The sequence below is a fragment of the Onychostoma macrolepis genome, chromosome 07, assembly GCF_012432095.1.
Source record: "Onychostoma macrolepis isolate SWU-2019 chromosome 07, ASM1243209v1, whole genome shotgun sequence".
NCBI classification, from domain to species: Eukaryota; Metazoa; Chordata; class Actinopteri; order Cypriniformes; family Cyprinidae; genus Onychostoma; species Onychostoma macrolepis.
Window position 1 is genome coordinate 27763728 of NC_081161.1, and position 19010 is coordinate 27782737.

At 35.3% G+C, this 19010-nt stretch overlaps 1 protein-coding gene across 2 annotated transcripts; it reads right to left on the reverse strand.

Moving 5' to 3' along the window:
• Positions 1 to 910: 910 nt before the first annotated feature.
• On the reverse strand, positions 911 to 18420 carry zdhhc1 (zinc finger DHHC-type containing 1). Of its 2 annotated transcripts, none has more exons than XM_058782904.1 (11): positions 17521 to 18420; positions 16432 to 16675; positions 14510 to 14685; positions 14290 to 14391; positions 12832 to 12959; positions 12522 to 12677; positions 10771 to 10892; positions 8591 to 8679; positions 6096 to 6210; positions 5837 to 5939; positions 911 to 3089 (listed from the first exon to the last, which is right to left on the reverse strand). In XM_058782904.1, exons 2-11 carry the CDS (start codon positions 16648 to 16650, stop codon positions 2560 to 2562), a joined length of 1740 nt encoding a protein of 579 aa, XP_058638887.1. In that variant the 5' UTR covers positions 16651 to 16675; positions 17521 to 18420; the 3' UTR covers positions 911 to 2559. The 2 variants fall into 2 exon arrangements, with proteins under 2 accessions (XP_058638887.1, XP_058638886.1); XM_058782903.1 differs by having other exon boundaries at positions 8591 to 8682; positions 17521 to 18418.
• Between the last annotated feature and the right edge of the window lie 590 nt (positions 18421 to 19010).

Below are 19010 nucleotides of genomic sequence, written 5' to 3' on the forward strand. Positions count from 1 at the left end.
ATTATATTTTAAAGGCTTATAAAAAATATAATATACCTATGAAAGATTTTAAAAGCAGAATAGGCCGCACATTTTTATAGTGGTTTGACGTTAAATGGCTGTTGGAGCAGAACATGATCCTGAGCTTTGAGAGCAGGAGAGGAAGGAGAGTCTGAATGATTTTATCCAGCTGGTCAGAGAACAGGATCCATCTTGTCGGTGCTATTTTCAAAACCAAAACAATAGCCCCATTCTCAAGGCAAGGAAATCACAAGCGTAACTGCCAATGATATCATACTTCAGCTGTTGGTAAATAAACTTTAGTGGTTAACCACACTCTTATTTAGTGGATATTATGACTCAAGACACATCTGAGTTCAGATTGAGCAAATTTTCATCTAAATTTCATCTTAAGTCTAAAAAGACTTTTCCCCAACTCCACATGTGACCATTACCTAATATTGTTTTTGCCTACATGATGGCCTTGACAACAGGCTTTCTGTCAACTTTCTGACCTGGCAGTGTTCTCAGCTGATAAGCCCATGAATATGCAGTATTAAAATGTATTAGGATCTACAGCAGGTGTTTGGGTGACATGATTGTGTGCAGGTCCTGTTAAGGTACTGAATGCTCTTCGTCACTACAGTTGTACAATTACACGGTTAAATTTTTTTTACATTCTTCTTAAAGCATGTGTAGTTTGCACTAGATGTCAATGTTAAATATTTGGATAATTTCTCATCCAATTCTGCAAGCTATCATGTATTACCCAAGTGTTGCTAGACACCCATGACTATTTTTGCATTGGATTCTGAATGAATTGATGTGTACACCAGTACAGGCTGTATATCCTTAAAAGGAAATGTCCTTTGGAAAAAAAATGTTTATTATTGATTCAGGACACATAAAAACAGGGCAACAATTATGCAGTGCTACACGTTGTTTTTATTGAGTAGAAATTGAGGTTAAAATTATAAAAGGTACAGAAATAACAATGAAAACAATCAGAACGGCGTACTATTCATACAGTCTCTGCAGTATATATATATATATATATATATATAATATGTACTGCGCATCATTTGCACATTTTCCACATGCTTGGAATATCCAGATGATCTAGTAAATGTGCAATAAATGGAATGCATTAAAGGATGTACACTTGCCTTTGTTCCATTTCCTTTTGACGAATGAACCAGAAAACAGTTTCAACTTATTTTTGACATATCTTGATCATACTTACAAATGAAGTATATTTTTACACAGTGCTAAAATGAATGAAATTTCACATTTAAATTGTATGCAGTAAACTAGTATTCCTTTCCAAACAAACATAGGCTGAGTTTGAGAGGCATTTCCTGTTTATTGTCTTTATTAAAGAACGAGTGACTTTTGCCTACCACTAATATTGCAGGAGTCTTAATGGGTGTATTATTTATTATAGAGAGAACTTCACAAAAATATCACTCATTCTTTGGATGATTTAAAAAAAAAAAAAAAAAAAGTATAGGAATACAGTTAAAGTGAAACTCATTTTATTTATTTTACATAATTAAAAAAAGCACACGCACATTTTCATATTGCTTCCCCATCAGGCCATCATTCAGCCACTCCCTCTACCCAAAACATCATGTACTAAGAATGTTTCTGTTGATACATAAACAACTGTGTAACTGGGTTGTCTGAGCAGCATTTGAGACAGAGGGAGTGGACTTCATTCATAAGGGCCGGCATCATGTGGCACTGTTTAATGTAAGATGTTTATTTAGAAAGTGACTAAAGCACTTGAGTAGAATACCACTAGAAGTACACTCTATAGTACACACTATAACTCAAGTTCACCAAAACACAACCAGACATATAAAAGCTGATAAAAACAACAAAAAGGAAAAGCAACAATTAACAACAATAATTTAAAAATAAGGTAACTTAATATACATTAATGTAAAAATATGAACTAAAAACCCTGAAAATTATATCAGTGGTCATGCGTGGTTCATCATAGAAAACTAAACAAACTTTGGCATTTTACATTTATATATATATATATATATATATATATATATATAAAATTAAGAAGGGCAGCACTGCATTAAGTGTTTAAAAAACATTTGTGCAATGCTACAGCAAAAATTGTAGTGAAATGTACTGTTAATGAAAGGCTAAATAAGTTAGTTCATAATTTATAGTGTCATGGATTCCTCAAAAGATTCGTAATAAGTTGAGGGCTCAAGTCCAAGGCTTCAATCCGTAATCAACAATTTCATGAATAAATATATGAGAGAATCTTATCCGAGGTCGGACCTCATGACCCACTGTCAAATATATCTATATGCAACTTTATGCAATATGAGGTGTTCAGATCAAATGACACTGACCAATGACAACCAGCATTAGATGTTTTGTCCAGCAAAAGGTTCTTACTGCTGACATTCAGTGGTGTTTGCATAGGTTGCATCAGTGCTACATCAGTTTTTATGTGATTCTTTTAAAGCAGCTCAAGTGTTTTTAATGGAGAAACCAGGCAGACCAAGTGCCCAGTGAGTCCTGATTAGTTGGGATACATCTCTGTAGTAGTCACTACACCAGCGGGGTTCCTACACTCGAGCTGGGTTTAGTGTCCTCCATATTTCTCTTTTTACCTGTCTGTTTGCGTTTCGCCATACGGGGACTTTCCTCTGTGATAAAGCCCTCTTGGGGCATGGCAGGCCCTCTGCTTTCTCGACTCACGAACATAGATGGATTATGGGACACCATCTCAAACCTCTGCTCTGCAGCTTTCCGAACGGCTGCTTTCCTCTTGGTCCTGGGCTGAGGGGAGGGTAAAGCTTGTCCAGCTGCTGAGGAAGGCAAAGCACACTGGAGAGAAGAGGAATAGGTGGCGGCAGACACAGCAGCAGTAGTAGCACTGGCCAGGGCTGCGCTGCCAAGCCGTGCCATTGCTACAGGGATCTCCTCCAGAGATTCTGCGGAGTCAGAATGATACTCAGCAGGGGGACCAGCGGCTTGTATGGGTGCAAGAGGGGGAAGGGAGGCCCGCAGGGGGAATGCTGGAAAGGGTAAGCGCTGACCAAGTGAGGAGGACACAGTGGCGGCAGCTACAGAGGACTCTATTTGTGTAAAGCACAGACACAAATCACAAAGGTAACTACTCACACTCTGATTCACCAAAATCAAGACCACTGAAAAACACCATATGGATTTTTTTCTTTTCTTTTTTGTAGTATTTGCTACAATTATTTCAGAATCTATTAAATTTTACATTTTTAAAAGATTATACTGGGGAGACTACATGCTAAACTCAAACAGCTTAACTTGTTTGAATAAAAAACGCTTATTTATGGAATCTCATTTCTGTAACCCAAGAAAAAAAAAACAAGCTTTGGTAAATTATAATTATGAGATGAAAATGATAATTATGACAAATCAATTATATAATTCTAGATTATAAATAAAAGTCAATTTATGGCATAAAATGGCATTATTACTTATGTGACTTGTATGACTTTCTCATAATTCCTACCGTCACTTATCTCCAAAGAATATTTTTTTAAATAATTCCAAATTGTCAAATAAAAAGTTGAACCTTCTCATAATAACCGTTACTCATTTGACTTTTAATTTCAATGACTGTCATAATTTCAATTTTGTCATTATTGTTTTTATGTCATAAGTTATGACTTATCTCATAAATATGACTTTATGTCATTTATTTATTTACTTTCTTATTAACGCCATTCCAGCATCTAGGGCTATATTCATTGCGAGAACCAGTTTAATTCATACATGAGTCTAATCCATACACAAGTCTTGTTTTATAAATTGGGAATCTTCAATTTACAATCTTCCTTTTCATGTCATAATTATGATTTACTAGTGGATGTTTTTTTTTTTCTTATGTGGCAGAAATAGGCTTCAGTAATTACACAAAGGCAGTTTAGGAGCACAGAACTATTACAACAGAACTATTCAAACACTAATTACAACAGAGCAATGCAACAGAGGCTAAAATAAAAGTTATAAATCAGGTAAAGACAACTGCTCTATTAGCAGGTTTTAACTGTCATATTGTAGTTTTATTCTTCTTTGTGCTATACTTTAGTCTAAAGCAAACAGGGTGTTGTTCAGTGATGCAGATCTACCACACTGTTTAATATAACATAGCAACGTCTTCCATAACTTACAAATCTCCTAAACTGGTGACACACTGTTAGGATTAGTCTACATTCTATCTTAGTTTTCGTGTTCACTATGTGATATGCTGCTAATACTGTATGTTTCAGCACTAAATACAAAAATATTGCTATTTAAAAAAAGTTACGCACTTGCACTAATACCTAAATCTCATGCCTTAATAACTGCATTATAAACAAATGTATAATATCAATGTTTTATTTATATACATTCATGGCCAAAAATATCGGCACCCTTGGTAAATATGAACAAAGAAGGCTGTGAAAATTAATCTGCATTGTTAATCCTTTTTATCTTTTATTTAAAAAATTCACAAAAATCTAACCTTTCATTGGATAATAAGAATTTAAAATGGGGGGGAATGTCATTATGAAATAAATGTTTTTCTCAAATACACGTTGGACACAATTATTGGCACCCCTAGAAATTCTTACGAGTAAAATATCTCTGAAGTATATTCCCATTCATATTCACAATTTTGAGCACTCCAGGGTGATTATGAACATGAAATTATCCAGCCATGGCTTCCTGTTTCACAGAAATATAAATAGGGGGGAAAACAAAGCCCAAATTCTCTTAATCATCCATCACAATGAGAAAAACCAAATAATATATTTCTGATGTGCAGCAAAAGATAATTGAGCTTCACAAATTAGTGAAGAGCAGTAAAAATTCCCATTTCCACCATCAGGGCAATAATTAAGAATTTCCAATCAACATAAAATGTAACGGAACTGCCTGGAAGAGGATGTGTCTCTATATCGTCCTAATGCACGGTGAGAAGGAGAGTTTGAGTGGCTAAAGACTCTCTAAGGACCACAGCTGGAGAATTGCAGAAAATAGTTGAGTCTCGAGGTCAGAAAACCTTAAAAAAAAAAAAATTCAAACAGCCCCTACATCACCACATGTTGTTCGGGAGGGTTTCAAGAAAAATTCTCCAAGCTCATCCAAAAACAAACTCCAGCATATTCAGTTATCAGACACGACTGGAACTTCAAATGGGACTGGCTTCTATGGTCAGATGAAACTAAAAAATGAGCTTTTTAGCAGCAAACACTCAAGATGGGTTTGGTGAACACAGGGATAAAAAGTACCCCATGTGTACAATGAAATATACTGCTGAAACTCTGATGTTGTGGGCCTATATTTCTGCTGGAGGTCCTGGACATCATGGATTCTATCAAATACCAACAAATAAAAAAATCAATAAGTGACTGACTCTGTTAGAAATCTTATAATGGGCCATGTTTGGATTTTCCAACCGTACAATAACCACAAACCAAAAAACAACACAAAAATGGGTCACTGAGCACAAAACCAAGCTTCTGCTGGCCATTCCAGTCCTCTGACCTGAACCCTATAGAAAATGAGTGGGGTGAACTGAAGAGAAGAAGCACCAACATGGAGCTGGGAATCTAAAGGGTCTGGAGTGATTCTGGATGAAGGAATGGTCTCTGATCTCTTGTCAGGTGTTCTCTAACCTCATCAGGCATTATAGGAGAAAGTGTAGAGCTGTTAAACTGGCAAATGGAGGTTTCAAAAAGTATTATATGAATAAAAGGGTGCCGTTAATTGTGGCCAATGTGTATTAGAGAAAAACATTTATTTCATAATGATATGAATCAAATATTAGTCATCAGCTGATTGTGTACGCTTGTCTTACCCTGCTCAGTAGAAGTCTTTGGCATGCCTTTGGTGGTGCTGGTGTCAATGGACCTGTCACTGTTTACCTCAGCTGCAAGTTTGCGCACTTTCCTCTTTTTTTTCTATGGAAATAAATGAAACAGTTTTACCACATATTGAGTCAGACGGACATTACAACTTCAGCAGAGTGTGCAGGCCACTGACTGTATAATTAGATCCTGAATTTAATATGTTATTGATTTTCTGGTGGTTGTGGGGTGTGTGCTAATGTGTCACACCTGTGTGTGTTTGTGAGGGTGAGGAGATGCTTTGTTCTCTGTTATGACAGCAGGGAGGAGCTCTTCTTCACCCATGTGCTCAGACGAGCCTCTGACCCGGCCGTTGCCGTAACGCCTGTGGAGAGATACCCATTACTCAAAGCTTGTACACAAATGACCAAACGGCATTTTTACATTCACTTATTTACTTCAGATGTTATAACATAACATTTCTTCAAAAGAAGATACATCCACTGTCTTCTATGATCATTTCTTATGATTGCTAAAAGTTCCAAGAGCAAAGAGCCAAAACTTTCAAAATTCTATGGACTCACTGATCACCAAACATACATAATAAATACATAATAGAAATACAAATAGAAACATCAAGCTCTTAGCTTATATCTTAGCTTATTAGCAATATTTTTATTGTACAGACTGTTCAGTTTTATATTCATAATTTCATTACTTTTTTAATGAAAAAAAACAACAACATGTTACTGAATAGACAATTTAACAGTGAGGCCTTCAATGCAAAATAACCTGGAAAGTGAAATGCCATGGGAAACAATTCTGCCCCATGACATATGAAATAATGTCAAAGCCTGTTTTGTAATCGCTGTTATGAAATACTGTTAACACTGACTGTTTCTTATTAAGCAATATGACACATGAGCAAAACAGGCCTCGGTAACTGATTCTGTACAACTGGTCCAGTTAGAAGCCTGAGAAATTTAATATTAAACAAACACTTGATTTCCAGGGCTTTCGCAATTCAACAAAAAGCGTAGAAAAATAAGGATTATTGTAAAATGCATGCAGATATATAAGGAACTAATGGATTAGTCCCTCCAGATATAAAAATCTATATTTAATCTATAACTGATCCTCTAGCTCACATTTTTACTGCCCCACAAAAGCTGTAATATCCTTCCTTCCCTTCTAGCAGAGTTCTCAAAAGGTTGACATGATACCATAATTGCCCAATAAAACAAATGAGATTATCTGTATTTTTGAGTCACAGTTAAAGGAATCAATCATCCCCTTAAGCCACAATTGGAAGAAAATGTGCAGAGTAACGTTGACTTGGCTGGACTGAAGACGTTAATGCAGGCAAGCTTAGGGGGAGAGAAAGCCAAGTCTTGGTCTTTTGTGAACGGAAGATTGTTTTTCTACTAAATTATTTCTTCATGATGTTAAGTCAGTGACATTTAATCGCTTCCTTGCTTTATCAATGAGCTGTTTGGTCAAATTTTAACACTAGTCTCAGTTGTTCAAATGTTCAGGGGAGGAATGATTTTTGAATTGTTTATAAAAGTCTCTTATCTCACCAAGTCTGCATTCATTTGATTAAAAACATAGTAAAATCAGTAATAAACATTTTTGTAACAATGTAAAAGTCTTTACTGACAATTTTGATCAACGCATCCTTGCTTAAAAACAACAAACAAAAAAATAAGACTCCTTGCCCCAAATTTTGCACCGTAATGTACATAACAATAACTCAAGTCACTGGCCATGTAATTAATTAGCTATGTAATCAAAAAGATAAATGAAAACTTTTGGGTGATATTTTTAAAGCTGCAGTCCGTAACTTTTTTTGGTTAAAAACGATCTGAAATCAATATTTGAGAAAGTTCATAACCAGCCAGTGTTCAAAACTATCGCCTTACTTTAGTCCGATTCACAACTGTTATTTTATAATAATGTTTTCTAATTTGAGTAGTACGGGTAGGTTTTCATGGGAAATTCGAGCATGGCACTGCGTCATTATGTCACGACTGTAAACATAAAGAAGTTGTCCCGGCTACTAGGCTCTCGCATGCGAGGATCCTGCAGGTGGCGGATCGTTTATAGTCTTTTCTCACAGCAATTACACAAGATTTGTATTTTAAAGAAAACCAGTTCGAATGGAGCATAGTTTGCTTTTTGGGTTAAAAGAATTTCTTAATATGAAATTCGAATGGTATGACAATTAGATTACACTGTACAGAAATGTAAATCTACATGCTAATACACACTATACTCATAGTGACGCAATGCTGATGTTGTTAATTTGAGAATAAAGTATAACAATAATAATAATTTGCACGGTTTGATGTGATATGAACTAACCGATCGTTAGATTTAATCATCATTGGTAGAGCGATTTATTGTAATGCTTTTTTCCTCAGTTGGTCTGAACAAATGTGACTGACTTGTAACTTACTTGTTCAGATGACAATATCCGGTGAAAATTCTTATTTGGGTCATATATTCCAAGACGTAGACTAATCTGTGATTGTGAAGTACAGTAAATATCCACACCGGTGCAGTGACTGACAGCTACATATAATCCTCAAAACATTAGATTCATCCGCGCTGGAGCTGTGCCAGAGTACAACCCCAGGCATGCAATTCTGCAAGTAACTGCAATTCCAGGTTTTCAAACATAGATGGCGACAAAGAGGCAAAACTTATGGACTGAAGCTTTAAGTATGCTATCATGTTTTATTAATCTGGCTGGCAAAACTCACGCTGATCCTTCTTGGGAGCTCATGGCTGTTGGATCCTCTACCTCCACCTCAGGATTGGTATAGCCAAATGTCCCGCTATAACTGACTTGCTGCTGCAGCAAAAACAATGATGGAAATTAAATCATGGTGAGACGGAAAACAGGAATATCAGAGATAAATTATAATTGCTTTGAAAATGAATAGTGGTCCCATACGAAACATTAGTTGTTGCATTGTAAAGTATTTATATGCTTAAGATCCACATTAGATACTGAATGACCTTCAATGTAACACCCTGATGTACAACCTTAAGGAAAAAACACAACGAAAATAATTCACCCATATTACATTTACTCAAACTAGCTGAATATAATGCCACCAGCAGTTTTGTTCAATAAATAAACTGTGAATCTTCAGTTCTTTAGCTATACTAGGACTTTTTTTTTTTTTGCAACTCAACCATCATCCAAATCCACAATAGGTGCACAAGTGTGTATATGGATGGGTGTTTTTTTTTTATTATTTTGAGAACAGAAGTGTAGAAGCTACGAGTATGTGCGTGCAAATTTGTGAGGTACTGATGGCACACATGTGCTTGTGTATGTGGTAATATGAAATTAGTTAAATGCCGCCAGCCCTGCCCGACAATCTACATAGTGAGCCAAAGCAAACAGTTCTTAACAAACATTGAAGACACATGCACACCTCTCAAGCGCTCTCATGGGATGTACTACTGGGGTCAACTTGCATAACCCTTCTGCAAAGCAATTGCTAAAATCCCAGCTTGCCAAGGAAAGGGATTCTTGCAAAATGCCGTGCATTTAGAATTGCAGAAGTATATTGTATGTTACAAACTTCATAGTAATATGTACACCACCATTCAAAACAAAAGTATGGGGTTGGTAAGATTTTTAATGTTTTTGTGAGAAGTCTCTTATGTTCATCAAGGCTGCACTTATTTATATTATTAAAACATATTTTTACAATTTAAAAGGTATTTCTGTGATGGCAAAGCTACATTTTCATCGGCAATTACTCCAGTCTTTAGTGTCACATTCTAATATGCAGATTTGGTGTCCAAGTAACATTTCTTACAATTATAAATGTTAAAAACTGTTCTGTCAAAGCAGAATGTTACTGTCATGTCTGCTTACTGCCTTCAAGGTCCATCAAGGCAGGTCCACACTGTTCTCAAAACACACACCATGTGCTCTGTGGCAGGAAGTGAACTCATAGTGTGAGCTCATTTCCTATAGTTCAGTGTGAGCTCAATGTAGCGCCCCTGGGAGGATTTGGCAGTAGCCTGTTGGAGAAGTTTTCCTGGGAATGTGTTAATTGCTCTGAGAAGCAACTGCACAGATGATTTCGTCCACACAAGGTTGTTTTAACAACCTGGTTGTTACAACAACTGCGTTGCCATGAGCTAGCCACCCTGATGATTACATATGTGGGCAACACTTGCTTTGTTTTCAGTATTCACATTCAGTACATAAGCGTTCATGGGGAATCTGATTTGTGAACAGATAGGCCTATATATTACTTAAAGGCTCAAAAACCTAAACCATTATAAAATAGGAATTTGGAAGTGTGGTGTCATGAACATATCTACATACATACACTACTGTTTAAAAGTTAGGGCTTAGTAAGATTTTGTTCATGTTTTTGAAGGAATGCCCTTATCCCCACCAAGGCTACATTTATTTGATTAAAAATACAGTAAAAACTATATAAAAAATATAAAATATACAATTTAAAATAAGTTTTCAATTGTTCTAGTATATTGTTCTAACTGTATGGTTTATGCCATGGTCATTTGCCAGCATTCACATATTAAAGATGTTAATAGTATTTGCGCTGCAATATTTGACCGGAACGATAAAAATGACGGTTATTTTCGTTTGTATTACTATTTAACTGTAACTGTATGGTACTATGGTTACCAATGTTTATAGGAAGCGCATTAATATAGAACGTGATTAAACTGACCTGGAACTACCTGTGCAGTTCAACGAATTTAATCAACACCTGCCAGCCAATCAGAATCGAGTATTCAGACAGACCATGGCATAAATATATATAAACACTTATTTTATTTTTTACACAAAATGAAACTGTACAGTATAGATGTTGAACATCAAAATGCAAATAACCACCTTTAGCTGTGCTAAAAATATGTTTGTTTGTTTTTGTCTGTGTTGTACCTTGAATAGATTGATCTTGGGAACCCCAGATTCATTCTCTGGAGGGGGCTTTCTGGAATCTTTGGCCTCTTGCCGATGCCGCTGTCGCACAATATACTCATATGTGCTAAGCCTGTTCCACACTAACGGAGAGAATGAGACGGAGAATGAGACGGAGAATCTGATACAAAATGTCTACCATATCATCCATTCACGCCACACCATTTACAATGTCATTCAGAACAGGAAACATATCTACAAATTTATTGTACATATTATTCATATCATCAGGCAAAAAATTGTAGATGTGGATGTTTATTTCTGATTTCATAGCCTCTGGATTTTCTAGGAATGCCCCCTTGTGGCACACAGTGAGATGTCACTTGTGCATTACAGGGCTCCATGTAGTATACATCATTTAAATATCTATCTTACTTTACGCTTATATTTCTTCCATTGTTTATTTGATTCAGCTGTAAGTCATAAGCTCTACTCCAACCTGACAAACCCACAGCGGAAAATGTTTAATTGATGTTTAATTAATAACAGCAACAAAACATCAAATAACCCCAGAACCAGAGACTGATCATAGAATGACTTTGTCTTTGTTGTTGTGGCTTCAGAAAATGAACTGGGGCCAGTTGCATAAACTTAGCCACCATGTTAAGACTGTGTCTTAAGAACTAATTTGACCAACTAGCAGTTGCCAAGGGGTAACCAGTCTTACTTTTCCAATACTAATAAGACCAATCTACCTTTTCATAACTGAATTTAAAAAGTTATGACGTTTTAAGACTAGTCTAAACAGTTTATGCAACCGGCCCCAGATCTTTCCTGTGATGTTTTGTTGTCATGGTTACCGAGGCTAGCACTAAGCTACACAGATCTGCCTGAGCTGAAGGTGGACAGCATGTGGCGGTGAGTGACTGTTTTATGGTAATCAAGCTGCGGTCTCTCTCATGCAGAAGAATTAAGACTACACCAAAGCCTGAGCTCAAACCCAACTGTTGGCATTGTGTAGATATCGACCTGGTTATCCCAGGCATCAGAGGAATACACCTGCACCTGCAGTTCAAAAGGCGCAGGCAGTAAGTACTTAGTTGCAGTAAACCCGGCTTCAAAGATATATGTGTAATGATATATGTAAATATATGCATGTTTTAATTCAAAGTGTGCTGAGCTGACTTTTAATGCATTCAGCTCCTTATTAAATTCCTTTGAGTGCATTATTAATCAGGCCAGGTGAGGCATTTGAGTTTAATCCTAGGTTAATATTGAAGGCAGAGGTGTGCATTGCTGGGAATGCTCTCTCAAACACTACTGTTCAAAAGTAGGATTCAGTAAGATTTGTTTTTAAAGAAATTAATATTTTTATTCAGCAATTTAATTGATCAAAAGTGACAGGAAATACTTTTACATTGTTACCATTTCAAATGAATGTTTCTATCCATCAGTCCTGAAAAAACAAATGTATCAATTTCCACCAAATAATTAAGCAGCACAGCTGTTTTCAACATTGTAATGTTAGCATATTAGAATTATTTCTGAATAAAAATGTGACACTGAAGAGTGTAGTAACTGCTGTTTAAAACTATTTGCCATCACAGGAATTAATTCCATTCTAAAATGTATTAAAATAGAAAAGTTATTTTAAATTGTAATAATATTTCACAAAATGATTGTTTTTACTATACAAATAAATTAACAAATAAATATAGCTCTGCTGACAAATTTTTTTTTTTTAAATCTTGTAGGTAGAAGAGTGTACTCACTGAGGTATATGTGGAAGCAGAGTAAGTGTCCCAGCAAAAGTGCAGACAGTAGGCCCAGAGCAATGGTGACTCCTGCAAGAGCGGGAATGGCTGGACCAGCTGTGGTGACTGGAGCCACCGGCAGAAACACAAACCACACCACAGATTCATTCCTTACTGCAGACACAAAAAAAACAATAATAATAAAAAAAAAAAAACACAAAAAATTAGTTTTGATGTGGACAGAAATTTGTGAAAATGTTGTCTGTTTGTTGTGTGTAGACCAACTTTTCGGTGCATTCAAACACGCTCACAAAACACCTCTTCTTACCCTGTTGAAAGTGCTTGTCAGATCGAAGTTTTGATGGGTCCAAAAAGAACTCTATAAAAACATAACTAGCAATAACTACAACCAAAACAATCCCCAGGAGAGCAGAAATCACACTATTGAGAAACAGCCTGTGACAAATAGAAAGAGAGAGAAAGATAAATTAACAAATTCATTGTGTTTGGCCTTCAGATTTTCAGGTGTTCAAAGAGATTTTTTTTTACTAAATGTTTTGTATGCACCATTGTTTGAAGTCAGAATTACAGTTAAAAAAAAAAAAAACAGTAGTATTGCGAAATACAATAAGGTTTTCTTTTTTAATACATTCCTGTGATAGCAAAACTGAATATTCAGCAACCATTACTCCAGTTTTCAGTGTCACATGATAATTCAGAAATCATTCTAATATGCTGATTTGGTGCTCAGGTAACATTTATTATTAACATTATTATTATTATTATTAGTGCTGTCAAACGATTAATCGCATCCAAAAGAAAAGTTTTTGTTTACATAATATATGAGTGTGTGCCGTGTATATTTATTATGCATATATAAAGACACACACATACAGCATATATTTTGAAAATATTTACATGTATATATTTATATTCATATAATTTATATCATATATAAATATGTTTAATATATGAACATAACATTTTTCTTAAATATATACATGCATTTGTGTGCATTTACATAATAAATATACACAGTACACGCATATATTATGTAAACAAAAACTTTTATTTTGGATGCAATTAATCATTTGCAAGCACTAATTATTATACATTTTTTAGGATTCTGTGATAAAAAAAAACAGCAATTACTTCAGAAATGTTTTGTAACAATGTAAATGTCTTTACTGTCACTTGATCAAATTAATACATCCTTGCTTAACAAAAGTATTACTTTCTTAAAAAAAACAAACAAACAAACAAACACATCAGACCCCAAAACTTTATGCCACTTGTAAAAAAATTAAATAAAAAATAAAAGCTGCATCAGTTATGTCATAGGGACTTTAGTCACACTGTCTGATTATGTTAATTTAATGAAAAGACATTAAGGTAAAAACACACATGACTGATTCATTGGTCAGCATCCCAAAGGTCTGCCAGTGAAAATGAAACTCACAAATGAAATGAGTGTTTGTATGTGATGCTAAGCAACAGCACTTGATCTCATGATTGCTTTATGACTTCCATTTGAGAAAACATTACATATGTCATAAAATCATGAAATGTTTCACATCAGCATACTGGATATGGTGACAGACCATAAAATAAAATGCTATATCTGAATATTACATCTCTCTCTGAATAGTTAGACACAGGATCCGCCTTGAAAAATACTCTGACAGTTAAAATATCTATCTACAAGCTGCTGTCCATGGAAACGACAGAACGTGAAAAACGGACTCACATAATGACAGACAGAGAAGAGAAAGTCAAAACGACTCACCAGTAGTTTCTGCTGCCCACACAATTGTTCAGCCATCGACAGTGGTGGTCAAAGCTTGCCACACACTTATTACATGCACTACAGTGTTTTGATTTAGGCCCCCTGGAAAGAACAGTTTTACAGTCATTTGACTACAGTTAAAGAAATCTGAATGAAGCATCTGTACACATGCATACCCACACAACAATAGAGAAACAGACAGCAGCACATCTGTACTTACACATCTACTTCACAGAGGTAGCAGTGACAGTTCTCGATGACGTGTGCATGTTTGGTACGGTCAAACACCGGCATGGGTCCCTTATAACTCTTAGCTCTGACATTATAATCCGCAGGGTCGATGGAGACGGCCATCAGGTGCATGAAGATGTGACAGATAAATGTAATGCCTGTACACTGAGCTCTGAGTTAAAGACTTGTGTTTAATCAAAAAGTGAGTCTCTCAAAAGGCGAGGTATAGTTCACACAAAGCTACGGTGCCCGCGAGGTGACATGGTCGGTTCACTTAGTTTTGTGGTGGCCACGAGATATTATGTCATTGATATTATGATTAATATCTCGTGGCCTTGAGATGCTATGTTGAGGGAACGACATATTTTACGTGAATGATTAATTCCTCAACGAAACGAAATACTATATAGTATTTGTAATTATGGTCTATTACTTAGGCTATATTTCATTTTATTTCTGCTATGTTAAACTTAAACTGCATTCCATTAGAAATTCCAGTCAGCATAATCAAAGCTTTATTGGCATGTCGAGCGTTTACAGTAGGCTGTTATTTACAACTCAGAACGTTAAGAGATCGAAATGAAGGGAAAAAACGAATATCAAAATATAACCAATAATAATAGGTTAATAATAATAATAATATACAAATATTACGGGAAAAAGAAGATCAGTTGATGGATTTACAAGACTGTGGGATGATACAAATGTTTTCTTGTGGGCCTATTTTATTTTATGCACTTTATGTAACATTTCATGATAAACTTCATTTGAATGCTGACTATGGCACGTAATACAGTTCAGTAGCCATGGTAATAATTGAATAATGTAATCTCTATAATAATTAATATAATTTTTTAATTCTAAATAAAATATTAATAAATAATAAAGTGCATAAAATAAAATAGGCCCACAAGAAAAAAACGGTATCAACCCACAGTCTTGTAGATCCATTAACTGATCATCTTTTTCCCGTAATATTTTTATATTATTATTATTAGTGGTTATATTTTGATATTCGTTTTTTTCCCCTTCATGTCGATGTCTTTACTTAACGTTCTGAATTGTAAATAACAGCCTACTGTAAACGCTTGACATGCCAATAAAGCTTTGATTATGCTGACTAGAATTTTTACTGGAATGCAGTTTAAATTTAACATAGCAGAAATAAAATGAAATATAGCCTAAGTAATAGACCATAATTACAAATACTATATAGTGTTTCGTTGAGGAATTAATCATTCACGTAATTTCATTTGTAAATGAAAAAACACACTCATTTATCATCACACACGGACATACAAATACAAAAGTCAAAACTTTATTGGCATAATTGTCAAGTGTTCACAGCATTTGCAAAATATATGGTAAGCTAGCAAATATAGTATAACTACACAAAACGTAGTTAAAGCGATACACAAATTGAAAGGGGAAATAAGCATATATAACAAATATAAAAATATAACCCTATAAGTTAATGTAATGATAATAATAATAATAGCCTATACAAATATTAAATTAAATGTTTAATGTTAATAAAAATGTTTTATAATATCTGATAATCCCAGGTTGTTATGGTCACGCAGGTTTGTTTACGCATTGAACTCGTGGCCACGAGAAAAATGTGTCTTTCCCTCAACATAGCATTTCGAGGCCACAACATAAGGATGTCGTTACCCCGACAAAATGATCTCGTGGCCGCGACATAATATCACGTTCCCACGAGTTAATATCTCGTGGCCACGACAAAACTAAGTGAACTGACCATGTCACCTCACGGGCACCATACAAAGCTGCAAAAAGATCCAAATTTGAATGGCTGCTACAGGGCAACATATGTATATTAATAAGATGCAGATGTGTGCAGGAATAGCTTCTGTGTAGGCCATGTGACAAACTGTAAAACAAGGATACAATATATCCGGCTGGGATCCAGTGTGTAGGGATCAGAGGCACAAATACACCGAAGCCAGTGACAGCGAAGTAGAGATAAAGCAGCCAGGCCAGGAGCTGGAAAGGGTGCGGGGGCCAGCTCCAACCATTGGTCCGAGAGCACAGGGGCACATCGGCTCTCCTGGGTACCCCCTCATTCACTGGGGCTGTGCGATTGGAGTTCTTACTGCAGACATCCATGAGAGGGAGCCTCCTTCTGTCACTCCTGCCATTAAAACAGTGCAGAATGTTTACTTTGAACATATTACACATTTGATTTGGCTCTGCAGACTTAGGCTGATGGTACACGGAGCAACTTTGGGCAACGTTGCCATCAATGGGCAACCAGGTGAGACAAAGGGCCCACGACAAATCAGATAGAAATTTGTTACCCATTCTCAACGGGAAAGTGCCCAAGCAACATTGCTCAAAAAACATTGCCTGGCAAAATTGCTCAAAAAGTTGCTCCGAGTATCATCAACCTTACTGCTTTAAAGGGATAATTATCCAAAAATGGTAATTCTGTCATCCTTTAATCACCCTCAAGTTGTCCAAACCTGTATGACTTTGTTTCTTCTGTTGTTCATAAAATATATTTTGAGAAATAATGTAGCTTTTTTTTTTTTTTGGTTTAATTACAAAAACATCCTTCAAAATAAATAAGCAAAGAAGATAGAAAGTCATAAAGCTTTGGAATGAGATGACAGTGAATTTTCTACACATTTTAAAATAATGCCACAACAATGTTTAAAACAGTTCCGAATTACTGTATTTTTTATTATTTCACCCAGAATTAATTGAAAAAAAAAAAAATTATTATTTTTTATAACAATTAGATTTATTTTATTTTTATTTTTTTTTAAAGAATATATTTATACATTGCTTAAAATGTTATGGCTACCCTACTTGCCATTTTTAGAGACATCCAAAAAAAAAAGTTTTTGTTGAAAACTGTTTACGGTTTTTCAAAAATACATTAAACCACAAAAACCTTTATTGATATCTAGCTATCTTTATTGGTCACTGACCCACTATAATACCCAGTGAATTATGATTAACCATAAAACTCACCTGCTCAGTTACTGATGTCAGGATTCTGGGCTGCTCCGCCACATCTGAATGAGCCAACATTACCTGCACTGCTTTTTCTTAACACGAAAACTACCACTAACCAGGCACATCTTTGAGCCTCATCCACAGCACCAACACAACAGCTCTGAGTGACGGCTAGCTCTATCTTTACTCATTTACTGTATCTGTAGCCTGCGTCTCAGTAACCTAAATCTCTCATCCCGAGGGTAAACCAATCTCCTCTAGATGTAGTAATTAACTTGCAACAGAGCACCAAAGAAATACGAGGCTTGAAACTGACCAAACGTTAAGCGCTTGTTGTTTGCGTTGAGCACGACCGACTGTACCGTTACCGTTAACTAATCATTGTGCAAACAAATCACATCTTACAGCAACCGCGCGCATCTCGATCAATATCCAAAGCGTTTTATTCATCTAATTAATCGAAGCTGCTTAAACGACTTCACGAATATCAAAAAAAATAAAGATTTTATAATACAGCAGCGGCACTCAATCCAATAATTTCGGTATGTAGAGACAATTTGTGTATTAAATAGCTGACCGACGCACCCACATCCGGGAAAACCGTTACACGACACGTTTTATGTCAAAGTAAAAGTCCTTAGCATTAAATAAGAAATACAAATTTTTTACATGAAAAGTACTTTATTAATTACAAATGGAAGTTTTTTTAAATTTAAAAAATCAAATCTGATATAATCACATTCTTATTCATTATAATTCTTATCAGCAGTAGTAGTAGGAGTTATTCCGGTAAATGCAGTTTTTTTTGTGCTGTTGCAGTGTTTCTGTTTGACTTCACAAACTATTCAGTGTTACACTGTAGGCAGTTTTCCAGGAGATGGCAGCAATATCAGGCTTTAAAATATTGTTCATGAAAATGTTAATTGCTACATATTGAACAGCAAAATACATTAGTTCACTTTTGTTTCCTCAAAAGAACAGTTTTGAAACAACAGAAAATTTTAATTTTTAATTTTGTCAATTAAAAAATTATTATTATTTTCTGGAGAAGCTTACCCATTGTAATTATTATTTCTGTTAATTATGTAATTATGTCAATGCAATGTGTGTGCTATGGTTATTAAAGTATAAAGTGCTACTCACTCATTTTCATTCAAAATTGTATTTAAAAAAAAGGAAGAAGAAGAAGAAAAAATACATTAAATATGCCATTTCACAACAGTTATGTTCTATAATGCCAAATGTCTAAACATAAAATGTCTATTGAATGAGGGGGAATGAGGTCTAGTACAAGGAACATAAGTTTGTTTGTACTGAGTCATGTATTTAAGGCATTTTTAAGGCTTCATTGCATTTATCTGTTATGTGAACATTTTGTGGATACTTAGATACTCTAAGCATTTGGCTTGGGCCCTAACTCATTTGTTTTGGTCGTTATATAACCATTATTTTAAAAAACACATTCCTATGGGGGCATAAGAGCAACTCCTTCCAGGAGGAGGGAG

Excerpts from the sequence above, each read along its gene's own strand:
- zdhhc1 (XM_058782903.1), bottom strand. The coding sequence starts at position 16,650 with ATGGATGTCTGCAGTAAGAACTCCAATCGCACAGCCCCAGTGAATGAG. Across the intron at positions 14,686-16,431 it reads GGATCCCAGCCGGATATATT|TGTACAGGCATTACATTTAT; the intron begins GTATCCTTGTTT and ends CTCAGAGCTCAG. Across the intron at positions 5,940-6,095 it reads ACCCTCACAAACACACACAG|AAAAAAAAGAGGAAAGTGCG; the intron begins GTGTGACACATT and ends TTATTTCCATAG.